The sequence below is a fragment of the Saxophila tyrrhenica genome (assembly GCF_035928015.1).
Source record: "Saxophila tyrrhenica strain CCFEE 5935 chromosome Unknown scaffold_4, whole genome shotgun sequence".
In the NCBI taxonomy this organism is placed as follows: Eukaryota; Fungi; Ascomycota; class Dothideomycetes; order Mycosphaerellales; family Extremaceae; genus Saxophila; species Saxophila tyrrhenica.
Window position 1 is genome coordinate 1,369,682 of NW_027041736.1, and position 19,641 is coordinate 1,389,322.

The window sequence follows — 19,641 nt, forward strand, 5'->3', positions numbered from 1 at the left end:
TCGCAATTGCCTCATGTGATGCTCGTTGAGTAGTGAAAGGGTGTTTTGAAGGTGAGAAGACGGTTGAGGGACTCGTGCAATGCGGATGTGATGGAAAGGGGAGGTGCACGGGATCGCTTGAGGGTGGTGGATGAAGCTTACCTTGTGTTTTCGAACGTGACGAGGACGTCGGTGAGGGTGTGAAGGTGTCTGTGATGCTGTGGGTGCTGTTGTGAACTCGAATTAGCCTTGTGTTGATGTGGTGAAGGTGTGTGAGGTTGGAGGGGTGGGAGGAGAGGAATTTGCTGCGAAGGTGCCCCTTAACGTGTTACAGTCTGGAAAAGACGCGCAAATTGTCTGCGGAGGGTGTGAGGGTATTAGGGATGTAGCATACCTTGTTGTTGTGTGAGTTGAGTGGATGGAAGAGGTTGTCGAGGTAGTTGAGGTTGTGTCAAGGGAGAGGGTTGTTTTGGCGGAGAGCTCGAATTTTGTGCGGCAGCTGCGCACGGCCCCTTTTCCAAGAGCTCGCCAGTTCGCAAGAGCGACCACGGTGCCTGACGTCACGAGCAGGAGCTGAAGCTGAGCCGTCTCGTGATGAGTAGGGCCAGTGATGAGGTGTTGGTTCAAGTCTGGGGGCATGTGAAAGGCATTGGAGGGTCTGCGAGGGCATTCGAAGGCTGGACGGGACAGGACCAAGGGCAACAGGCACGGCAACGATGCTGTATCATCGCATAGCTTAGAGAGCCATTGCTCCGTACCTCCAAAGCAAACACCCACCTATTTGCCTTCCACTTGCTCCGTCCTTGCTCCTTGCTCTTCCACCTTATCATGCAAGGCTGAGCCTTCTAGTGCATACCCAGAAAGCCCCTTAGATGATGCGCGGCCGACATATTTCCAACAAACTGGATGGCCAGCACGACTTCTCCATTGCCTCAGCCTACCACCCACGCTCCAGCGCACGCCGACTGTCTGGGGCATCCGATGAGACGGAACATGGATCGCGCCAGACAGTATCGACATCGCGGCCAAGCAGATTCATGGTGCGGAGGAAGGACCTGGACGCCCTCGCACGCCTCTCGAAGTCCATACCTGTGAGCAAACATCTTGACGTACGACTAAGCACCGCTTGCCACGAGCTCCAGCCACGAGCCCCAGCCTCCTTCGCCCAGAAGTAAAGATCCCGCTGGTCTGAAAACAGGGCATGGAGGCGATAGTCTCGTATCTTCAAGCCTGGAATAGCCAGCCATACCACGGGCTGCTGTGCATCCTGCTCGAGCTCCACGACGGGGTGCGCAGCGATCAGGAGGACAAAAGAAGGACAACAGCTCGCGGCGACGTCCAGGCAAGGCGTGCGTACAACGCTTTCCATCAAGGTTGGCCTGGTTGCCAGACCAGACTAGAATACCAGACGACCAGGCTATTCGGAGTTGGAGTGGAGTAAACCTTTGCTGTCAACGGAGTAGAGTGGTGCTGACTCCGTGTGCAGATGGAGTAGAGGAGAAGGAAGTCCGGGCTCTGATTCAGGGCGACACTCCACCCTGCCAGCATCAAGCGGAAAGCCTTGCCATGTAGCCCACTCGCGCTTTAGACAGTGGAAGCATATCTGGAACTTCCATCTGTAGCCGGCTGCTGTTACCAGAGTACCGTGGCTGGCTTGTACGTCCAGCATGAATTATGTTGCCATCCCGTTGATATTCTTTCCAAAGCAATAGGAAAGGCTACGAAAAGAAATCATAACGAAGGCAAGATCGCGCACCAAAGACAGCCTGAGCATGCTGCTTTGGCACGCCTGGTACGTCCTCAGAGGCAGAAAATCTGTATACGAGACAAAACAGCCGCTGCAAAACGGAACGATGATGGACGCAGCAATGCACCAGCTTCTCCACTGCAAGGGCAGATGGAACTCCGTCTCTTTCAACATAAAGGAAACAAGGAATGTTCTCACCTGTCAACCCGGCGAGGCAATGTACTCGGCGCCGTCCCATGCTCTCTCGGAGCCTTCGAGGGCCATTTCTTCTTGAACCGCATCCCCGCCGTCTTGTCCGCTGCGCAAACCGGGCGTGCCGGCGTGGTCGCCATGTCATGGCGCGAAGAGAAGCTGTTGCGTGAGCCAGCGAACGCCGCACTCGCGACCAAGAGGACCGAGACAAGCGGCTGCAAGATTCATGCGACGCTGCTCGTTGCTAGTGTGCTGTCCAAAGAGTCCACTGCACCATTATCCGCCAGCTCATCCCCATGACAGTGCCCGCCGCTGATTGCGCGCAGAGAGCTTGCGGTCGTCGGTGGTGCTCATCCGTACAGCTGCGGACCCATCATGCCCTTGCGACCTCGACTGTATGGCTCCAACATCGAGTCGGGGAGTGATGCATCGGCAGGCAAGGTGCAAAAGCGGTCGACCTCGGGAGTTGTGGTGGAGCGATCGAGATTGGGCGGAGGTCTATTGATTTGCTCGTGCTACGAGTGTCTGAGATCAGGCGCCTGCTATTGTGATTGTTGTGGTAATGATTCTACCGGAGCGTGCGGTGCGGACGAGGTGGATGCTGTGGTGGTAGAGTTAAGATGACGGCGGAGGTGATTGAAGCTTGGCTCCGCGTTACTCTCTTCCGACGCTGTGGTAACGAGATGTCTTGCGCGAGCAGACACCAGCAATGCACTACGAATCAAGGCCAGTGAACAACACATAACGGACGAGACACGGTGCGTATAGAGGCGGAACGAGTCACATTTGTAGGAACCGAGCCAAGGCAGGCAGAAAAAGATGGTAGAACGCCATGCACCTCATACAGCTACGTAGAACTACATGCACCCAGCAGACCCAATCACCCATAGATCCACCTCGTCTCATCCAGTCATCCCATCAAGTCATAAACGACCTCCACCTTCTCATCCTCATACTAAACCTCGCCTCCTCAAACCACTCAAAGCTCATCATGCTCCTCAAGCCCCTCCTCGCCATCAACAATAGCAGTCTTCGCCGAAGCCGCAGCCTCCGAAACAGCCGAAGCAGCCTTCTGAGCAGCTCCAGACGCGGTAGCAGCAGGAGCTTGCTGAGGCATCCCCTCCGTCTCCACGCCCTCCATGGTCTCAGCGCCCTTGGCCTCGGACGCGCCGTCGATCTTGTGGCTGCCGTTGTCACGGATGAAGTTGGCCAAGTCCTCGACGGTGCGGGAGCCGGAGTACTCGACGGGCTCGGTCTTCTCACCAGCCTTGAAGAGCTTGATCGTCGGGAAACCCTGGATCTCGTCTGGGATGTCGTTGGCGGTGGCGTCGACCTTGGCGACGACGACCTTGTCGGCGTGATTCTTGTAGAGACCGGCCAGCTCCTCGTACTTGGGAGCCAAGGCCTTGCAGTGTCCGCACCACGGGGCGTAGAACTCGAGGAGGACGTCCTTGCCGTCGTCCATGACCACGTCTTGGTAGTTCTTTGCCACGACGACGGTAACCGGGCCGTCCTGCTTCTCGGGGATGGGCTCGCTCTTGATGCTGGGCTCGATCTTGCCGGCGAGGTACTCGTCGACGAACTTGCCGATGTTCTTTTGGCTCAGGTCCTTTTCGCTGCCCTGCTTCTCGTATGGGAACTTCTGGTTCTTGGAAACGTCCTGGATCGCGAAAGCAGGCCACTTGCCGACCTCGAGGTTGAGGTTGCCTCCGTGCTGGCCGAAGGCTTTGGCATCGATGGTTGCGAAGTTGACGGCGCCTTTGTGCTTCTCAGCGATTGGCTTGAGGGCCTTTCCGAGAGACGTTCGCTCTTCTTCAGTCTCGGCGAAAATGTACGCGAGAGGAATACCGGCCTGTAGATATGTCAGTACTGAGACAGAAGATCGAAAAGTGCTTCACTCACAGCCATGTAGCTGGCATATGTCTCCGGTCCGACCTCTCCCACAAGTGGGATCGAGGCCTTGGTGATGAATTCTTCAATGCCGTCCTTGGTAAACTTCTCCTCGAAAGTGTTCTTGCCCTCGTCAAAAGACTTGTACACCACAACCGCCGGCTGCTTGACGCCCTCGGCCTTGGCCAGCGCAGCATCAGAGGTAGCAGCGAACAGCGCACCATCCCTCATATCCTCCGCAACCTCCGTGAACGTAGCATTGCTGGACTTGTCATCCGCTGCAAAGAAGCCCACCATCACGATCTTATCCGCGGTCTTGAATTCCTCGAGCGCCTCAGAGGACTGAATGAGCGATACAGCGGGCATCGACTGCTTCGTCATGAACGAGACAATCGACTCTGCTTTTCGCTGACCGCCGTATGGGGACACGTTGTCCTTGCCTCGGAAGACCTTGAGGGTCGGGTATCCCTCGACGCCCATCTCCTGGCACAGGTCCTGTTGCTCGGTGCAGTCCACCTTTGCAAGTGCTATTTGCTTCTCCTTGAGAGTTGTGGCCGCCTCCTCGTACTCTGGCGCGAGCGCCTTGCAGTGACCGCACCATGGTGCGAAGACTGTTCAAAATCTGTCAGCAAGGGACCGCTAAGCTGAAGGGCTGGACAAGACGCACACTCTATCAGCGCCAGATCATTCTCTGCGACAAACCCATCGAACTTGTCCTTGGTGAGGTCGACAACGTCCGAAGCTGCTGCTCCCAGAGCGGCGAGCCCCAATAGGCCGAGCGAGTACCTCATGGCTGCGATTCGATTCCAGATAGTACCTCTCGTGTGTTAGAGTGATCTCGCAAGTGTGATTGAGGTAGAAAGGTGGATAGAGAAGACTGGAGTAAGACGCAAGACTGTCTTTGTGGGAGGGTTCTTCAGGCAATGGCACGAGCTCCCTGGGAGGATTTCAGGGTCCAGAGGAGAATGAACAACTGGCTGTTTTCGAAGCAAACCAACACTGCTCCCCAAAATAGATGCGACGCTTTGAAGATTTAATGTTCCTTTCATCAACGCCTACGAGGGCGAGAGATTGGATTACTGATAGTCGATAGCGACAGCTGTTCTTGTTGCCTGCCCGCGGAACCAAAGCACAATTCGACATTACAAATCCATCCCGAGAACTCATACCAGCTTGCCAAGCCACAGGCCGACGACCACCTGCTTCTTCAGGTTCAGAAGAAGGTGGTCAGCGTGCTTCTCCGTCGTGTTTGGAGCACTTGTTACCATGCTATGCCATTGGGAGGCAAGTTTGGTCTCGAATTGGAGCTCCTTCCGCATTCGGCCTGCTGGTATACGATGTCACGTGCGAGAGGGGTTGATTGCCGAGGGAGGAGGATCGTTCACCACCATCTCCAATCGTACTCGCAACCCTCGATGACTGGTGAGAGACTGGCAAGAGAGTTTGTATCTCATTGTACATCTATATGACCAGCATCAGATGCCCCCGCAGCCGCTGGTTCTGTGTCCCCTAGCACACAAGCTTCAAATGGTTCGTCAATCGTACATCGTCTCGCTCATATCTCAAATATGCCGTCTAGATGTCCAGGTGAACGCCGGAAGAACGCCAATATGAACCGGAACCCAAGAACCCAGACGCCTCGCTGAAATCAAAAGCCATCTTCTACCCAGCACCAGGACTTCGGGAAACTGGAAAGGCGCCAGATCCACCCCTTCAAAAGGCATCACTGGCCAGAGAGTTGGCGGACAGCAGTCGTGAAATCCCGCCGCGCTTGCATCTCGTTCTCATCCTCCGACGGCCGATAGAATTGCCGCACGATGGCCAGCATCGAGTGGTACACGACATACCTGGACCTGGTCAGCTTATCGAACTGCTTCATACCCTCCCTGAAGGATACTCACAGGTACTGTCGTATTCGCTCATCAGCCGACTGATTAGGCAGCTTACCAAAACCTTCCGCAAAGCTCGCGGTGGGTTTGTAAAAGCAATCAGACATGAACGGGTCGCCCCATATCGCTGTCGAATAGTCCAGGAGCCCAGTCACTTGCTCTGCCTTGACATCGACAACCACGTTTCTGTCCGCCGACAGCTCCAGCAGGACCAGCTTGGGCTGCGTGATCTTCTCTAGAGACGATCGATGTCGCCGGACAAGGTCCCGGACGTGGTCGTATGGGAGGCTGATCAGTGCGTCCTCGCCATCCCGCATGATCGATTCCAGCAGGAATGCAAAGGCCTTCGCCCATGATCGAAAGCCGGGGAAGCCTTGACTTTGCCGTACTGGACCGAACACCTCCCCCGGCATCATGGACAATCGACGGACGTACTGGCCAAGACTCTTGTCTATGCTAGCGAGAGCATGGGTTGACAACGTTGGTTCGACATCAGCCAGAATGGATCCGGTGAAAGGCCCAGTGATGAGGTAGAAGCTCCCGATGTGCAAGGTGGTATTTTGGTATTTGATCAACCTCGGCGTGAAGATATCGGCTCTCCCACCGATGGATTGAAGAGTCCCAGCTTCCGTCTCTATCCACCCTTCCTCATGACGTAGTAACCGGATGTTGAACGAAGGCCGACATCTCAGAACATAGAAGAACCTCTCCGAGGTCCTCAGTCGGTATGTCCGAAAGGTATATCCGTCCAGCTTCTCCACCGTAACCGACTTCGATTGCAAGGCAGCGGCAGCAGTCCGTTGTATAGCGTTCCGATCAGGCGAAGAAGGTGTACTCGAGGCCATAGCTGTCTTGCCGATCGCCATCATCCAGTCCAGCTGGAGGACTAAATACTCGTCAACCCTCTACTCCTGCCCCAAGTGCAGACGGAGATCAAGGGTAACCTAGAGATCTGGCGGCCCGCATGCGAGATCGAAGGTCAGAATGCAGTTACCGTTTCAGGAAGCGTGGACTGCTAGATGTCGGTCCGTGAAGGGCATATGAGTCTGCGGTTGACGACGGCGCCGAAGAAGGCCGGATGGGTTAATATGAGAGAGTGATCGGAAGAGGATGGGAGCCTATGTCGTACACCTCATCGAATCCTACATCAAGCCCGCCTCGCGTCGCTTGACACGCCATTGCGTTTAGCATTATGCCAACCTCGAACACGTTCTGTTGCAGAGTGACATGTACATGTAGGCTATATGTCATCGAACGCCCCGTCTGACGTACACTAACCCAGAAGTTGCGTGTGGAAAGCGTCGCAGGTTGCCAGTCCGGCCCCCGTCCCAAAACGAAAACAAGCGAGTCTGGCGAGTGTTGGAAATCTCAAATCAGCCGGTCATGCTCGCCCGCGGTCTAGGTGAGCCTCTCACGACATCGTGGCCCGCTTTCCAAGACGTGCGCAATATATTAAGGTTCGTGTCAAGCGAATGGGGATGTGTGAGTTCGCGAGTTTCATCGAGAAAGGGCTTAGAGGGCTCGTCTAGCAGCAGATCGAACATGGCCAATGGAGAACGTCTATCGGCAGCGCCAGGATGTCACGCTATTGCAGGGATGTCCAATGTGCCGGAAGCGATGTGGCGTTTTCTGGTGGGCGAGATTTGAGACTGCTGCAGTCTGATTGATATTCTACCATGCGCAACACATGCAGCCATGCTCGATCAGAGCTGGAAGAGGCTGCCACATCTGTCGCACTGCATCGCCGCCACTAGCGAGGAGATTTATTGTATTACCGCAATCGTGCTCGCCACGAGGCCTCTGCGTGCTGCAGCCAACCGAAGCACTGCAGTGCACCTCGACCCAAGCGGACGGGTCGACGGAAGGATCGACCGCACGTCGAGATTGAGTTTTGCCTGACACAAGGCGCTCTCGTTGTGGGGTTCTCGGATCAAGTCATTGCTCGTTGCCGCTTCCATGATGCTGCATTGAAACTCTCTGCTCATGCAGCAACGGCAAAGAAGCCTGCCTTATCGCGTGTCCGCCATCGGTAAGCTACCCTCCGCCCCCGAATCGAGAAGGAGCCGGCCTTATCGCGTGTCCGCCATAGATGCAGTCCTCTCTGCGCCAGAATCAAGCACCATGGCCACCTCTTCAGCTTTGGGAGCTGATGACGATGCTGGCGTCTCAACGCTGGGCGCTGCATCAACCATTGATGCAGTCTTGCTCGCTATAGGATCGAGCTCCGGAGCGACGTCTTCTGGCTTGGAAGCTGAAGCCGGCATCAATGCATGGCTGCCCGGCGTCCCATCGACCTCCATAGTACCCTCTTCAGCCTTCACAGCTGACACTGGCGCTTTGCCCTCATTAATGTCTGTAATTGGGGTAGGATCGTAAATCTCTGCGAGATTGAATCGCTTGAGGCGCTCGAAGCTGTCGTCAACCACACTCACTCCACATATATTCTGTATCAGGTGAGCAGCTGCACGAGCACATTCGCAAGCCAGTTGTACCTACCTGGAACACCTCAACCACTATGAGCAAATCATAGTTCTTCAGATCCACCTGATGCCCCGAACCCACACACTGAGCCACCAGCTTAATGATCCCGTCTCGCTTGATGAGGTTATGATTCCGCAAGGTCGGACGAATCGCAAACTGCCACATCCAACGTCAGCCTTCGCGCCTCACAACCGGAAAACGAACGTGCCCTACCTTCCGCGGCTCCAACGGGGTCTGGTGAAAATGTGGTTCGAGCACTGTAAGCGCGACCTTTTCCAGCCCATCCAGCGACGCCCGCCCCATCAAGGTCATCGGAGAAAGTCGCTTCGTCCAGCGCGTGCGTTTGCGGCTGGCCCTCTTCATGGCGTCCTCGCAGATCCGCTTCACGAAGCTGACGGGCTCGATCGGCGCCGTGGTCTTGAAGAACACCACGCATTGCACGTCTATCCGTATTGGTGTGAAGAGTGGCGCTGCTTCGGGATGCTTCATTTCAGCGACTTCAGCGTTGATTTCATTCTCGATGCTGGATGATGATGGTTCGGCGTTGATGTCGTTGTTGGCTTCGCCGGCCGCTCCAACGCCATAGAGTAGTTCAGCGTATTCTGCGAAGAGGTCCCGGAGTTCCCCAACACACGCTCGTTCTTTGCCTTTGTTGCACGTGCCCCAGATGCCGCTATCGCCAGGCTGGATCACCTGCTTGTTCGCTTCGCCGTTGCGAGGAGTTCTCCATTGCTTCTTCGTCTACTTCTCATCAGTACAGGGCTGGCCGACTGCAAGTGGCGATTTCTGCGGTGAGTGGTACTCTTTGCTTCTTGTCCCTCGCTCCCGCAGAGTCTTCAGCTGGCCTCTTCGTTCCCATTTTCGTGTCTGTAGCCTGGAGAGATTGTGTTACAAAGCGCCGGTGGAGTTACGATCAATGGCTGTACTTGGTGGAATACTTGAAGACTCCGTCCGAAAGAGGTTGGTCGTGTCCAAGTGGGGCAGGAGCGGGTCTTGGCAGAATTAACTTCACCTCACTCTTCGCATTGTAACACGCAGGGCGTAGAAAAGAGTAAACAGGTGAGTCAACTCATGTGTATGATATGATGTTGCATTCCAATCTGGTATTTTCGATTGCCTGATGCTCCATATTGCATGTGATCGAGGAGCTATCCCACCGCAACCACAACCACTCAAGCACAAGAGCTCGACATTCGAAGGCCACCAGCAACAATGCAAACCCCATCCTCAAACGCACCCTCCGCCTACCCCAGCCCCTCCGTAGCGGCTCTGCAACTCCAATACGTCGGCAACAATGTCAAGGACGTCCAAACGCCCGCAGCGGTCATTGACGCAGCAGTGGTGCGGAGGAATTGTAAGCTGATGCTCGATGGTCCGTAACTGTTCTCTTCCATACTTGACGGGTCGATGCTAACTGCAATGCAGCGGCTGATGAGGTTGACGTTGGATTTCGGGCGCATGTGAAGACGCACAAGGTAGCGTGCCTCTTCGCGATGCTGGAATATCTGCTGAAGCAAGTTGCAGACGACACAAATCGCCAAGCTCCAGGTCGGAGAGGAGGTTTCGAGGCCGGTAAAGCTCGTATGTTCGACTGTCTCGGAAGTGGAGAATCTGCTGCCCTGGTTGATGGAGTGCAAGGTGCAAGGTAGAGAGATCAACGTGAGTAATCGAGCGTGACAGCAAGAGGTCGCAATGGGTCTCTGACAGTAGCTGAAAGGTGTTGTACGGGCTTCCAGTCCTGCCGTCAGCCGTTCCACGGTTAGCCGCCGTTGCTCGCATTCTCGGCGAGGGTACAGTCGGACTGTTCACGGACCACCCGGCTCACATCAAGTTATTGGACGAGGTCGACGATGCCGCATGGCCAGGGACCATTCCAGTCTGGGTCAACATCGATGTCGGCGACCACAGAGAGGGCGTGCCGCCGGAATCTGGCCAGCTCGCTGACGTCGCGTACGCAGTAGCTGCATCGAAGCGTGTGCGGCTGGCAGGTGTTTACACGCACCTGGGCACGTCATATGGTTCCAGCAGCCCGGATGAGGCGTTGCAGTACATGGCCAGGGAGCTTGAAGGTCTCGAAAAGGGCGCCATCTCCTTCCTCAAGTGCACCGGTGCGACACCCACGCAAGACGGCCAAATTCCAAAAGTTACGCTGTCGTTGGGGGCCACGCCCACCGCCACCGCCGTGCAGAACATAGTAGATGGAACGGAAGGCGCTCAGAAGTACCGGGAGATGCTGGATCGGATCAAGCAGTCTTTCGACCTGGAGATACATGCCGGCGTCTATCCTGTCATGGACATGCAGCAGATGGCCGCCAGAGCACGGCCAACACAGTCCGCGGTCAATCCAGCGCAGAGCTTGCTGTCGTACTCTGATCTCGGCTTCCGCCTCCTGGTCGAAGTCGCTAGCACATATTCAGAGCGAACTGACAAGCCCGAGGCATTAGTTGCAGCAGGTTCGATCGCGCTGGGACGGGAACCCTGCAAGAGCTATCCTGGATGGGGTGTCGTGACTCCTTGGCCGGAAAAATCAGGAAGTCATTACGATCCTGAAGGCTCAAAGACAGGTTGGATCGTAGGCTCGATCAGCCAGGAGCATGGCGTGCTTGCGTGGGAGGGAGCCAAAGATTCCGTGCGCCCGCTCGAACTCGGTCAGAAGTTGATGCTGTGGCCGAACCACGCTTGTATCGCCGGTGCCAACCATGGCTGGTACGTGGTTGTGGACTCCGATAAGGCCGATCCAAATGTTGTCCAAGACGTCTGGCTCCGGTGGCGAGGTTGGTGATGCCGCTTGCGACGTAAATCAAGAGCGATGCTCATTATTTATGCTCATGACTTCTCAGCCTCCATATTCAGCTCAGCAGTAAGCTGCGCGCCGAGACTCTCCTCGCGGCTAGCAATTGCACCCGCCTCCTGCACTTTCTGAGCGTCCACACCACTCGCTTTGGCCAATCTCAGCAGCAGTTCTCGCTGCTCCTCCAGCTTCCGCTCGATTCTCTGCTCTGCTGCTTCGCGTTCTCGCCTTGTCTGGTCATGGAAATTCGCGCTGCTCGTCCGCCATTTCTCCGAACGGGCATTCATGCTGTCGGCGCTGGTTTTCCTGCATGTCTCCAGCCATGGTATGAGTTTAGTGGAGACGTTCGCGAGCTCGTTCAAAACAGATAGATTTGCCGAGTTGATGCTATTGCCGAGTACGTCCTGTACCGAAGCCATTTTTGACTCCAGGCGATATGTGTTGTTAGTGTTGGCGGCGTTGAGTTTGGTGATGTTGTCAAACAGCCAGCCCCCTTGTTGCTTCCATTCGGTGTTCCAGCCCTTGGTCAGGTGGTACATTTCATCCTCCCTAGAAGCAAAGGTTTGCTCTGTTGTCGATCCTTTCTGAGCTTGCGCTCCTTTTTGGCCTAGGGCTGGAGAAGAAGTGCTGTCTTTGAGTTTCGGCCGCTTGAAGGGACGTATCTCAACCACATCGTCATCTTCATCCACCTTGCGAGACCCAGGCTGTGGTGTAGGATGCGCGTGGCCTGGTTGTCCGTTTGCAGGTGTTGCGGCCCCTGGCGTCACATTGCGTACACTGGGGGTCGAGGCATTGGCTCCAGCACTCGCAGAAGGAACTTGCTGTGCAAAAGATCCAGCGTCGAAGTCGTTGGAGGTCACCGTCACGGTATACGTGTGTTGCTTCGCATCGGCACCAGCAACTCCGATTTTGATGTCCGCCGAAATCTGTACCGGCACGTTTCCTGGGACGTGGACATTTTGATGGAGGGCGCTCAGTGCTTTCCGTATGGCTGCGCGCGCTTCTCCAGAAGAGTTCAATACTTTGACGTCGCCATCAAAGCGATGCTGGACATTCGGATCCTGCCGAGCAGGAGTGGTGGCCATCTCCACCCCCTCTCCTGGTGCGCAAGGTCGATGGCTCGGCGCGCAGCGACAAGGTGGATATCGCGAAGCCTAGGATACACGACTGTGATTGTTGGCGCAGATACGCGATCGGGTCCTCGTGGTTGTTTGCCCTACAGTGGACGTGGGTGAAGTGAAGTGGGATGCGCGCGAATCACGCGTTGCCGCTGCCGCAGAGAGTCAGGTGCAAAAGTCGAACAGCATTTGGCTGCAACAGTGCAACTTCGGCCCAACGACATTGACATTCCATCACAACGCGAAGAGAAAGAGAACCCGTCATTGCTAAGGTACAATCTCTACGAAGCTCTACAACATCGCTTCGGACGCTGAGCAATAGCGAGGTGGTCAGTCAGCCCCGACCTGGAGGGCGCCTCAAGCGAAGTTACCAAGTAAACGATGGCGCAATATTCCCGGCAGATACCTTGCGGTACGAGAGTCTATGCTGTCGCGCGATGGCAGCAAAGGACCCCACGATGAACTTCAAAGCCGTCCGAGGAAGACTATCTTGTGCACTCCCTACCGGAACATCGCCCGTCATCTTTCCGGACTTCGATGAATGGAGACGGATAGCGCAAACTCTCTGGCCTCTATTACCGTCGGCGTGCTGCGGGCGAAGTGAACAGTGTGGCCATCTGGAAGCAGCTGCTGCTTCGCATACGACTGGAACTTCAAACGCTGGCACGGTCGAGTCCGCGACTCCCGCTGCAACGAACGACAGCAGGGACAGGGCCTTTGTCTGTAACACATTTCGTGGAGCCGGATCGCTAAAGCATGATCTGCAACCAAGCTTTTGCAATTCCCCTGTGCGACGTGAAGCCGAAACGCCGCTTCCAGTAGCTCTGCACCTTTTCCCGAATCGTCTACACCGCGTGAGATCCTGGGGTCCCATCGTCTCGTGTTGACCGTATGCAGCCCTCTCTCCGTGACCACGCTCTTTTCGTCGCCTTCTCTTCATACCGGTACAAGTCTTTCACAGTCATCGTTCTTCCTACTGCAGTCATGCCTTACTATATCCTTCGAGCGCAGGCATGAACGGACGCCCGTAAAATAACTGCCGTGCCGCGATCGGCAATTAGATTAACAAGCACAATCCTTACAACCACAAGGCGGGACTACCACGCTCCACAATGACCATCACGCGGAAGGGCAGCAATGGGGAAGAGCACTTCCACTCTCCAGTGACTTCTGGCTTCGATGTGGACGACCGAACAGACGATGGCGAGTCCGATGCGACGACCGATGCGCCGCTCCATCCCGTCCCGTCTATGCAGGCCGCCTTTGAGGAGTCAATCGACGAATCAGCAGATGAACCCGACGGCTCGAACTCCGAAAACAATGCAGAAGTCAGACGACAGACGTTGCTCGAGTCGCAGAAGTACGACGATACGTGGCAGGCGCGATGGAGACAACGGCCGACCGCTCGATATCATCCTTTGCTCAAGCTGGCATCGCAGATAGTCTTTGGCCTGCATTTGCTGCAGCAACAGCAGGCGAAGTCGGAGGGCGAGGTTGTCAAGATTCTACAGTCGCATGTAAATGAGGTGGATACATTTCTGGAAAAGACGGCAGAGGACTTTGAGTTGGGTATTTCAGATATTGAGGAAAGAGTACGGCATTTGAAGCTCCCGATGGAGCACAAGGGCGTTTTTGAGACAATGCTGGATGATAAGCAGTTCCGGACGCAGCTGCTGGATGGGAACGAGAAGATTGAGAGCATCATCAATCGCACGGCGAGAGCAAAGGATGCTTCACTGTATGATCTAAGAGAGGCCGTGAAAGCGAATAGGGAGCTCGGGAGATATCTGGATACTGTGCGGTATCAATGGCCGAAGGAGAAGCGGGTCATATCAGAAGTCTTTGACGCTATGCGCGGCAACGAGCGTGGGTGGTCGAGGTATATTGCAGACTTGCAGGAGAAGGCGAATACGCTGCGACAGAATCTGGACAGGCTGGGAGCTTTGCTGGGCGAGATGTCGAGGATGGCTGCAACAGCGAGTACACGACACGCAGGTCAAAATCGGAACGGCTCTTTTGGATCCTCCAAGTCGGCACCTAATTCACCAGGCCTAAGACCGCGGCAATTTGAGGGGGCTGTACCGCCTCTGCCCCAATCTTCTGTCCAGCACACGCAGCTGTACAAGCCACTGCCGCCGCTGCAGAGAGACTCCAGGACAGACAGCAAAAACTGGGGCAAACCGCAATCGTCTCATTCCGCTTCTAGGTCCGAACAGACGCAAGTATTACCGCAGTTTCCAGTCAGCAACGCAACACGATCCACGAAAACCCCTACAGAACCCCAACGTCCGCGCACCGCAGGCGCCTTGTCCAACCGAAGAGCGCGAGAAGCGGACTCAAGAGCCGACACCGCCGCGCTCGCCGAGTTCTTCCGAGAAGGAGTCAGTAGATCACAACAACCTGCACACCAAAACCCACTACGAAGCAACCCGCCCGATCAAAGCTGGCAGACGCACGACTACTCAGGACGTTCCCAGAGTTTCGGCAACAATGCTCTCCGCCTCACCTCTTCCAACGGCCCAAAACCCCCAGCTTCCCGCTCCAAAAGCCAAGGCGCGGTCGACATCCTGCAACGCGCAGAACAAGCACGCACCCAAACCGGCGGCGCGAAAGGACGGGACAGCACTTCCACCCGCGCATCTTCCGACAAGGGCGATACGCCACAATCACTAACCGGGTACGTCCCTCCACCCCTCCCCTCCTACTACCCGCTAACTGTTTCCAAGAAGTAGAACCGGCTTCGCCCGCCGCCTCTCCAAACGCATGAAACACCTCCCCCCCTCCAGCGACTCCCTCTCCGCCTCCCAAATCGCCTCGCGCACCCGCGAAGAAGCCCCTACGCATCCGGACTCCGCGTACGCTTCGCCTTCGCTCTCAAACACATCCGGCTCCTCCGCGCCAAAAAGCGGGAGCATGGAGCCGTTTTACGCGTCGAGGGTTACGCAGCCGACGGCGCCACCGCAGCGGTGGCAGGGCGGAGGGAGAAGGGATGAGAGGGAGGCAGGGCATAATCATAACAGGGAGCAAGGGAGGGATGGCACGAATGAGAGTGTGAGGAGTTTGGCGCCGACGGGGAAGAGTCGGGGGAGTACTATTAAGGGGATTTTGAAGGGGAGGTGGGGGGGTGGGAGAAGGATGTTTGCGACTTGACATTTTTGGGGAGGTGGATGTGTAACGGCTTGGGATGTTTTTGGTATACCCCCGATTTCTTGGATTGTCTGGGTTGTCAGCTATATTGTAATATAGGTTAGTATCTGAGACAGAATATCGACAGAGGGAGACGGACGTACAGACATCTGCAGCTTCACCTCGTCCACTTTTCTGCTGTGCGCTGAGCACTGATCTCGGCGACTTGGATAAGCCGTCGTCAATGCAAACTGCTTGAGGGATAAAGCAAAGTAGCACCGATGATCTGAATACGCGACTGGTCAACGTAGCGTGAGCTGAGTACATCTTTGCCATCTGCTCTAGAACCGACATCCAGATCTAACAAAATCGCTCCCCACATACTCTACGTCCCACTATAAACAGCCGTAACTCCCCTCCCACACTCCACCCTCTGCTCCACACTCACTCTCCTCCCATCCCCAAGCGTCGCCATCGTGCGCGGCGTAATATGGAACCGATGCTCCTCCCTCCCGCCCGTACTCTTCTTCGCCCTCTGCAGCTCCGCCTGCGCATCCAACGGCTGCAAATAAACCGGCGTGCTCTGGTTATTCCGCTTCCCGGTGCCTAACTGATAATGCTCGTTGCCGCCCCAGAAGACGATGTCGGCGCCCCAGTTCGTGTCGTCGGAGGAGGTGCTGTTGGAGGCGGAGAGGTAGGTGATGTTCTTCATCACGGCGGCGGCGTGGGTCGCGCCGACGGAGAGGTGCGCGAGGCGGATGGGCACGGTTTTGTTCGTGCGCTCGTCGTACTCGAAGAGCCCGCTGAGGTTGGGGATTTTGGCGGGCGTGGCTTGGACGTGCGTCCAGCGGGAGTTGGCGAGTTGGCCGTAGATGCCTGATCCGAAGGCGAAGGTGTCGGCGGTGACGGTGCCGAGGCCGCGGTTGGCGCGGGGATCGTCTTCGGCGGGGCGTTGTTGAGCGACTTTGGTGGCGTCGACGGTCATGTAGGTGTTGTTGCCGCCGGCGGAGATGGAGGTGATAGCGGGGGTTTGGGAGGTGCCGGAGTAGAGTTTCTGGAGGGGCAGGAGGGAGGGCGTGTCGACGGTGGTGGATTCGGGATTGAAGGCGAAGCCGAGTTGGCCGGAGGCATTGTCGCCCCAGGCGAAGACGCGGCCGTCGCGGTCGAGGACCAGGGAGTGGTGATCGCCGCAAGCGACTTGGGTGACGTTGAAGCCTCTGAGAGTGGTGAGCTCATGCAGCTGGTCAGAGGGTCCTTCCGGTCTGGTGGTCCATGTCAGCCCAGGGATGCCGAGCTGACCTCTGTTCGGGAACGAGTCTGACGCAGCTGCGCAAGTGAAGACCCGGCCATTCGAAGTCAGCATAACCGCATGCTCGAGACCTCCCTCTACAGTCGTGACCTTCTCCGAAGACGCCAAATTCTTGGGCGCCAGACTCCGGTATGCGATCGGACTTCTCGAACTCCAGAATGGTATCCAAGACGACTCGCTTGGTTTTGTGCCCTCTTTCTGATCTTCTGCCGATGCTGCGATGCTGTACACCTTGCCATTCTTCGCCAGGCCGATTATCCTGTCCTTCGATATTGCCAGCCGTACCAAATTCTTGCCCTTCAACGTCGTCTCCGGCTCTGAGAGATTCGGCTTGAATGCATTCCCCCATTGCAGAAGATCCCCCTTCTCATCAATCGCAGCACCAAAGTTCCGATCCAGCTTCACATCCCGCAACAGCTTTCCATCAAACCACGTTATCCTTCTAGGCGTCTTGATCACGCTCTCCGCCGGCAGATCAGGCGCCACTACTCTCCCACTGTTGCTACCCCAAGCATACACACCCGGGTTCTCCCATGACCGCTTCACTTGATGATGTTGACTTGATATGAGGTCTCTGTTCTCCTCTTTGCTCACGCCTGCCTGCTTCCGCGACTTCTCGAATACGACTGGGTTCTCCTCCTGCTGGGGTGGTGCTTCGGCTTGACTTCGTCGGATGAAGTGGCCATCGTTGATATAGAACTGTGTTAGGGATGCGACGCCTCCAGCGGCGGCGATTGCGAGTAATGATCGGAAGAGGTGCTGTTGTTTCCGCTGTGATCGACTCTGGTATGAGGCTACCGCAGCATCTGATCGTACGCCTCGTTGTGCTATGCGGCTTGCTCTGGACGATGTTGATGCTGCTCTACAGCAAGAGGGTATTGTTCGGGGTGCGGCTTTTGAGAGCATGGTCGTTTCCTTCGTACGTTCAGCTCAAGGATGGCCAGTCTATCGGTCCATTGTCCAGTGTACAAAAACGTTAGTGTTGTTTCGAAGACGAGACGAAACACATATCGATGACGGCAAAGCCGCGATCGACCTAATCGGGACTAGCTCGATCTGCAGGCACTTGCTGAAGAAGGTCCTCGCGACTGCAAGGCTCGAACATTTGATGACCTCTACCTTCTTCACGATTGTATCAAAACTTCACGCACGCTCGCTTCATGTATTAAGAAGATCCGGACCATCCCAATTACACCATGTCGAGATAGCCAGGATGAACGGTACACTTTCTCCCACGGCCTTGAGCCGATGGAGCTGCCAACAGAAGGTCCTTCCTCCTGTCGACACCATCAAACACATTCATGTCTACGACTTCGACAACACTCGTAAGACCAGCGTGGAAATGTGAAATATTGATTGAAGATGATTTCTAACGTTCCTAGTCTTCACATCACCACTCCCGAACAAACAAGTATGGGATTCTTCAACATTCGGCCAGCTCCAAGGGGAGGAGTTCCTCTACCACGGCGGCTGGTGGCACAACCCACGCATCCTGGCTGCTGTCGGTAAAGGTGAAGCCGTCGAGGAGCCACGGGCGTGGCAAGGATGCTGGAACGAGACCGTGGCTGACCTCTCCCGGCTATCCATGGAGGACTCGTCAACTCTCAACGTCCTCCTCACAGGACGAAAGGAGTCCGGCTTCTCCGATCTCATCGGCCGCATGATAGCATCAAAAGGCCTCGAGTTCGATATTGTCGCTCTCAAACCCCTTTCCGGACCCAACGGCCAGACCTTCGGCAGCACCATGCTCTTCAAGCAAGCCCTCCTCCGCGACATCCTCTTCACCTACACCGCCGCCACCGAGATCCGCGTCTACGAAGACCGCCCCAAACATACCAAAGGCTTCCGCGACTTCTTCACCGACCTCAATACCCGCCTCATGCTCCCCTCCACCCAGCCCGCCCGCAACCCCATCGCCGCCGAAGTCATCCAAGTCTCCGACCAGCAATCCCTCATGGACCCCGTCTCCGAAGTCGCGGAGATCCAATCCATGATCAACACGCACAACGCCGCCATCCTCTCCGGCGCCGCCCCGCGCCACTCCCGGCCCTACAAAATCAAGCGCTCCGTCTTCTACACCGGCTACCTCCTCCAAGCCCCGGACATCGAGCGTCTGAAACAGCTGGTCAAGCTCCCGCCCCACTGCCCCGAGCACGAGATTAAGTATCTCGCGAACAACGTCCTGATCACGCCGCGCCCCGCGCCGCCGTCGATCATGCGCAAAGTCGGAGGCATGGGCGCCAAGACCCGCTGGCGCGTCACCGGGATCGGGCATTATGAGAACCGGCTGTGGGCTGCGCGCGTGCAACCTACTGATCAGGGGAAGGAAATCCACACCGATAACCGCACCCCTTGCGTCGTACTCGCTACTAGAAGAGCAACGAAGCCGATCGACGCGAACTACATCCGCAACTGGCAACCCGTGTCCCCCCAGCAGGCCCTCGAATTCGAAACGACGGTAGGCGAGAAAGTCCTCCTGCGGATCGAAGAGGAGCGCAAGAACGAAGACGTATACGAGGCCTCGTTCCCCAACGCCAAGAACGCGCGCAAGCATCCGCGGGAAGAAGACTTCCCACCCCTCGGCTCCGAACGCAACAACAATAAACTCCACTCACGTCCGCAGCACCGCGGCGGCGGTGGCGGAGCATGGCAAGGCCAAAACCAACCCTCCCGCGGCGGCGCAGGCGGGATCGGCTTCGCTGCTTCTAGGGGTGGGAGCGGCAACGCGGGTCGTGGTGGCGGCGGAGGTCGCGGGGGCGGTGGTGGAGCGCAAGCGGGATATCGGGGGAGGCGGGGTGGGCAGAGGGGGAGGGGCAGGGGCGCGTATAGGAGTTTGGACGATAGTGTGGGGCAGGGGTATAGTGGGGGGAGTATGCAGTATTAGGGTTGCTGTTGTGTAAGATGGAGGGAGGTGGAAGTGTGGAGGTATTGCTGGCTGGGGAAGCAACCGTCTCGCTTTATCGTCGGCTGAGAAGGACGGAGACGGACGGGAGCAGCGCATGAAAACACGGCATGAGGATTAGCAAGGCGCCTGGCGCTGTGAGGTAATGGTCGATGGTGTGTGTGAGCTAGCTGCACACGTTATGTACCATACCACGGCAATTCCAACAGACTGTCTT

General features: G+C 56.3%; 8 protein-coding genes across 8 annotated transcripts; 3 read left to right on the forward strand and 5 right to left on the reverse strand.

Annotated features, from left to right (window-relative positions):
* Positions 1-2,897: 2,897 nt before the first annotated feature.
* PDI1_1 (protein disulfide-isomerase precursor) lies at positions 2,898-4,599 on the reverse strand (the record flags this gene model as incomplete). The annotated part of the gene is made up of 3 exons (XM_064800471.1): positions 2,898-3,770; positions 3,821-4,419; positions 4,476-4,599. The coding sequence occupies 3 exons, from the start codon at positions 4,597-4,599 to the stop codon at positions 2,898-2,900; spliced, it is 1,596 nt and encodes a 531-aa protein (XP_064661810.1).
* Positions 4,600-5,531: 932 nt separating this feature from the next.
* Positions 5,532-6,563, reverse strand: LTR77_003215 (uncharacterized protein; the record flags this gene model as incomplete). Its single annotated transcript, XM_064800472.1, has 2 exons — positions 5,532-5,655; positions 5,710-6,563. 2 exons carry the CDS (start codon positions 6,561-6,563, stop codon positions 5,532-5,534), a joined length of 978 nt encoding a protein of 325 aa, XP_064661811.1.
* Positions 6,564-7,766: 1,203 nt separating this feature from the next.
* LTR77_003216 (uncharacterized protein) lies at positions 7,767-9,037 on the reverse strand (the record flags this gene model as incomplete). Its single annotated transcript, XM_064800473.1, has 4 exons — positions 7,767-8,141; positions 8,194-8,334; positions 8,392-8,919; positions 8,981-9,037. 4 exons carry the CDS (start codon positions 9,035-9,037, stop codon positions 7,767-7,769), a joined length of 1,101 nt encoding a protein of 366 aa, XP_064661812.1.
* Positions 9,038-9,390: 353 nt separating this feature from the next.
* Positions 9,391-10,960, forward strand: LTR77_003217 (uncharacterized protein; the record flags this gene model as incomplete). Its single annotated transcript, XM_064800474.1, has 3 exons — positions 9,391-9,532; positions 9,604-9,759; positions 9,915-10,960. 3 exons carry the CDS (start codon positions 9,391-9,393, stop codon positions 10,958-10,960), a joined length of 1,344 nt encoding a protein of 447 aa, XP_064661813.1.
* A 44-nt stretch (positions 10,961-11,004) lies between these two features.
* On the reverse strand, positions 11,005-12,054 carry LTR77_003218 (uncharacterized protein; the record flags this gene model as incomplete). The annotated part of the gene is made up of 1 exon (XM_064800475.1): positions 11,005-12,054. The coding sequence occupies one exon, from the start codon at positions 12,052-12,054 to the stop codon at positions 11,005-11,007; it is 1,050 nt and encodes a 349-aa protein (XP_064661814.1).
* Positions 12,055-13,199: 1,145 nt separating this feature from the next.
* Positions 13,200-15,080, forward strand: LTR77_003219 (uncharacterized protein; the record flags this gene model as incomplete). Its single annotated transcript, XM_064800476.1, has 2 exons — positions 13,200-14,764; positions 14,918-15,080. The coding sequence occupies 2 exons, from the start codon at positions 13,200-13,202 to the stop codon at positions 15,078-15,080; spliced, it is 1,728 nt and encodes a 575-aa protein (XP_064661815.1).
* Positions 15,081-15,598: 518 nt separating this feature from the next.
* On the reverse strand, positions 15,599-17,428 carry LTR77_003220 (uncharacterized protein; the record flags this gene model as incomplete). Its single annotated transcript, XM_064800477.1, has 1 exon — positions 15,599-17,428. One exon carries the CDS (start codon positions 17,426-17,428, stop codon positions 15,599-15,601), a length of 1,830 nt encoding a protein of 609 aa, XP_064661816.1.
* A 307-nt stretch (positions 17,429-17,735) lies between these two features.
* On the forward strand, positions 17,736-19,406 carry LTR77_003221 (uncharacterized protein; the record flags this gene model as incomplete). Its single annotated transcript, XM_064800478.1, has 2 exons — positions 17,736-17,847; positions 17,905-19,406. The coding sequence occupies 2 exons, from the start codon at positions 17,736-17,738 to the stop codon at positions 19,404-19,406; spliced, it is 1,614 nt and encodes a 537-aa protein (XP_064661817.1).
* Positions 19,407-19,641: the final 235 nt, after the last annotated feature.